The 3,817-nt window shown below is 33.1% G+C and overlaps 1 protein-coding gene across 1 annotated transcript; it reads left to right on the forward strand.

Moving 5' to 3' along the window:
* The first annotated feature begins 390 nt into the window (after positions 1 to 390).
* On the forward strand, positions 391 to 3,524 carry LOC108451692 (probable CoA ligase CCL10). Its single transcript, XM_017749351.2, has 3 exons — positions 391 to 1,410; positions 2,113 to 2,302; positions 3,335 to 3,524. Exons 1-3 carry the CDS (start codon positions 391 to 393, stop codon positions 3,520 to 3,522), a joined length of 1,398 nt encoding a protein of 465 aa, XP_017604840.1. The 3' UTR covers positions 3,523 to 3,524.
* Positions 3,525 to 3,817: the final 293 nt, after the last annotated feature.

Raw genomic sequence — 3,817 nt, forward strand, 5'->3', positions numbered from 1 at the left:
ATTAGATTAAAAAATTACATAAATACCATATTAATTTTTTATCAAAATTTAAGAATAAAATGATATATTACAATTTTAATTTTTCTTTTTAATCTTGCATTTGTTTCGTTTGTAGCTGTTTCCAAGACGTCCCATAAAGAAATCAATAAAAAGATTTAGCAAACATTGATAGCAGCCGAAAGAGCAGACCTGAGACCATGATCACAACAAAATAATAATTCAAACTTAATAATTCATCATCATCTATATTCAAACTCGACAAACTTTGCAAAACCAAATATAAATCCATTCAAGCCTAGCCCCCAAAGAAAAATCCGCAAGCCTTGATCCCAATCTCCTCAATCAACAGCCCCCTCCTCCCCCCCAGCACCCCCAAAAAAAAAAAAGTCTATGGCAATTTCTTCATTCAATCCTAAAACCGAAACCTACACTTCCCCAAGGCCCCCTATCAAGCTCCCAACAAGCCCTGACCTCTCACTCACCTCCTTTATTTTCCAATCCACTTCCTCCATCCCTCATCACACCGCTCTCATCGATGCTACTTCTAACGAAACCCTAACCTTTCTTCAACTCAAAGCTCATGTTTCGTCTCTTGCTTATGCATTACGCCACCAATTTCACGTTGCTAAACATGATGTCGTACTTATCTTTGCCCCCAACTCAATACGTTTCCCCATTTCTTTCCTTGCTATCGTCTCTCTTGGTGCCATTGCCACCACTGCCAACCCTTCTTTCACTTTCACCGAGATATCCAAACAAGTCAAAGATTCCAATCCCAAGCTTATCATCACAATCCCTCAGCTTTATAGCAAAGTTAGCCAGTTCAATGTTCCATTGGTTTTCTTACAATCATCAAGCTCCCCCAACTTATCATCAGCTATTCCAAAATTCTCTTTTTACTCTGATATTATAAAAAACTACGCTGACCATTTTTTGAATTCGAATAACGATGTACAGCAGAACGATGTGGCGGCATTGATGTACTCATCTGGAGCAACCGGAACCAGTAAAGGGGTGATGCTGACACATAAAAATTTCATCGCTTCGACCTTAAATTTCACTGCCGATCAAGACAGGTACATGGAAGGAAGGAGTGTATGTTTGTGTTTCTTGCCAATGTTTCATGGGTTTGGTTCGGTCTTAACGTTGGCACAATTGAGAAGAGGAAATGTATTGGTTTCGATGGCCGAGTTTGGGCTGGACAAAGTGTTGGGTGCCATCGAGAAGTACAAGGTCACGCATATGTTCGTTGTGCCTCCGGTTATGGTTTCTTTGGCAAAGCAATGGCAGATGATGAACAATAAGTCTGATTTATCATCGTTGAAGCAAATTATATGTAGTGCAGCCCCACTGAGCAGAGATTTGATCGAGACATGTGCCAACATTTTGCCCCATGTTCAAATTTTTCAGGTAGTAGAACCAAAACCCAATACCCCCCCACTTGTACAACACGCCAAAATCCAAAGCTGCAAATCAGAAAGCAGCAGAAGCCAACAAGTCACAAACTAGAACATAAAAGCCGTCCAAACCATAATTCAACAAACCAGAAAAACTCTGCCCTTATAAGTCCCACACATCAAACCTTTCAATATGTTGTTCACTTAGGTGCATGAGATTTATACATTAAAGATGCATTAAATATTTATCAGACCGAGGCTTTGACCCCAACACATTTGAAAATTTTCATAAAATCCCTTTAAATTGTTTAGAAATTTTAATTAGGCCATTCAAATGTTTTCATAATTTTCATTAAGCTCCTAAATTTAAAAAAAAATTAATTAGACCTAAAAAATTTTAAAATATTTATTAAATCTTAAAATTTTTAAAAATTTTAACCAGAACCCAAAACTTAATGTTAAGATCTACTAGTGTTCCGTGATATTATTATATATAAAAATTTGAAGTAGCCCATTCTGCTTTGTTGCCTCTTGGAAAATGTGAAAGGGAGATGTTCATAAATAATTTCAAAGCCCTATAGCTACTTCATGAATTTACAATAATATTTGATTAGCGTCTGAGAATCCTGCAGTACTGTTTTTGGTTGCATAATAGAATTAAGTGGTTTATTAAGTTGTAAAATGAGGAATTAAAATGCAAACATGCATGGTGCAGGGATATGGTATGACAGAAGCTTGCGGGAAAATTTCAATGGAAAATCCGAAGGAAGGCCTTGGTTTCTCAGGATCAACCGGAAGTCTAATGCCTCTAATTCAAGCCAAAATTGTTAGTTTAAGCACAATGAACTCCCTTCCTCCAAATCAGATTGGAGAAATATGGATTCGAGGACCCACAATTACACCAGGTAAATATGCTTTATAATTAACCATGCCTCAGAATGACCATCACTTTTATAAAAGAAAAATATATAGTCTCTAGGAAAAGAGCAATTTCTTATCCTGATCTTTATTCATAGGGGACAATCAAGTATGGGATTTTTTTTTTTTTTTGGTTGAACCTTTGCTCATAACTTTCGCTACAAGAAATGCAAGAATTGCCCTTTTATCTATCAAGATCACAGTTGTGAGCTTGTACTTCTTTTTTTTCCTTCTCGCTTTATTCAAATAGAAATAAAAGTGTTTGGTATTTTTGTTACAGGACAGACATGAATAGTTATTGTCCTTTTATCTAACTACATTATATACAAACCGTGACCAAGATTTTGAATAATTTGAAGTTGTTAGGATATTTAGGTGAATGTAATGAAGATGTTAGGATTCTTAGGTAACATAGTCATCACCTACATAATATGTATATATATATATTTTTTAATTTGATTAAATTTAGTTTTTAAGTTAAATTTTTTTAATCGAATTGTTGATTAAAATATTAATTTTTGACATGTTAGCATGACAATCTATGTAATAATCCATACATATTTTATGTTGACATGATATTGTTTATTTTATATGTCAGTCAATAAATAATTTAAAAATTATAAAAATTCAAATTTTAAAATAATTATAAAAGTTCATAAAATTTAAAAATAATAAATAAAGTAGACATGAATTGTCATGTTTAAAATTTAACATTTTAGCTAGTATTTCCGTTAAAATTAATAATTCAACTATTGTTGAGAGATGTTAAATTTGACTCTTTTAAAAATTTAATGTCAAATTTAACTAAAAAAATAAGAGTAAATTTGGCAAAAATGTAAATATTAAAGTAGTACCTAATGAAATAAAGCATTAGTTTTAACTACTCCCTTGAATCTCAAGCTATTCCTTTTATCTAGTGAGTGCGTGACAAAATATGGATGATAATTACGAATTGATTTTTTTTTAATACATATAAATTAAGGTAATTTGACAACATCATTTGTGGATTATTATTTTAGGTTATTTTAACAATCCAGAAGCTACAAAGGTAGGTATAAATGAGCAAGGATGGCTACGTACTGGTGATCTAGGTTATTTCGATGAACAAGGACAATTATTTGTTGTAGATCGAATAAAGGAGCTTATTAAATGTTATGGTTTTCAGGTAATAAATTATTCATACATTACTTTAATAGTTTGTTATTAAAATGTGTATTTGATAGGTGTAGCGACGTAAAAATTTCTTCTTTTGGTCACTAATTGAGGCGATTTATTGGAAATTTAAAAATTGACTTTTGATTTTATTAAAAAAAGGAGTTGCCACCGATCCTTTTTCCTAGGTGTGATCGGACACCTAATAAATCCTCTTTTTCAAAAGAAAATTTATTTTTTAAACAAAAAGAAGACCGAGTTTAGGTCTACGTTTAAAGCCAGAGAAAAAAATAGGATTCGGGAGTCGGTTACGCACGAGGAAGGTATTAGCACCCTTGCGACGCCCAAAA

The sequence above is a fragment of the Gossypium arboreum genome, chromosome 9, assembly GCF_025698485.1.
Source record: "Gossypium arboreum isolate Shixiya-1 chromosome 9, ASM2569848v2, whole genome shotgun sequence".
Taxonomy (NCBI): Eukaryota; Viridiplantae; Streptophyta; class Magnoliopsida; order Malvales; family Malvaceae; genus Gossypium; species Gossypium arboreum.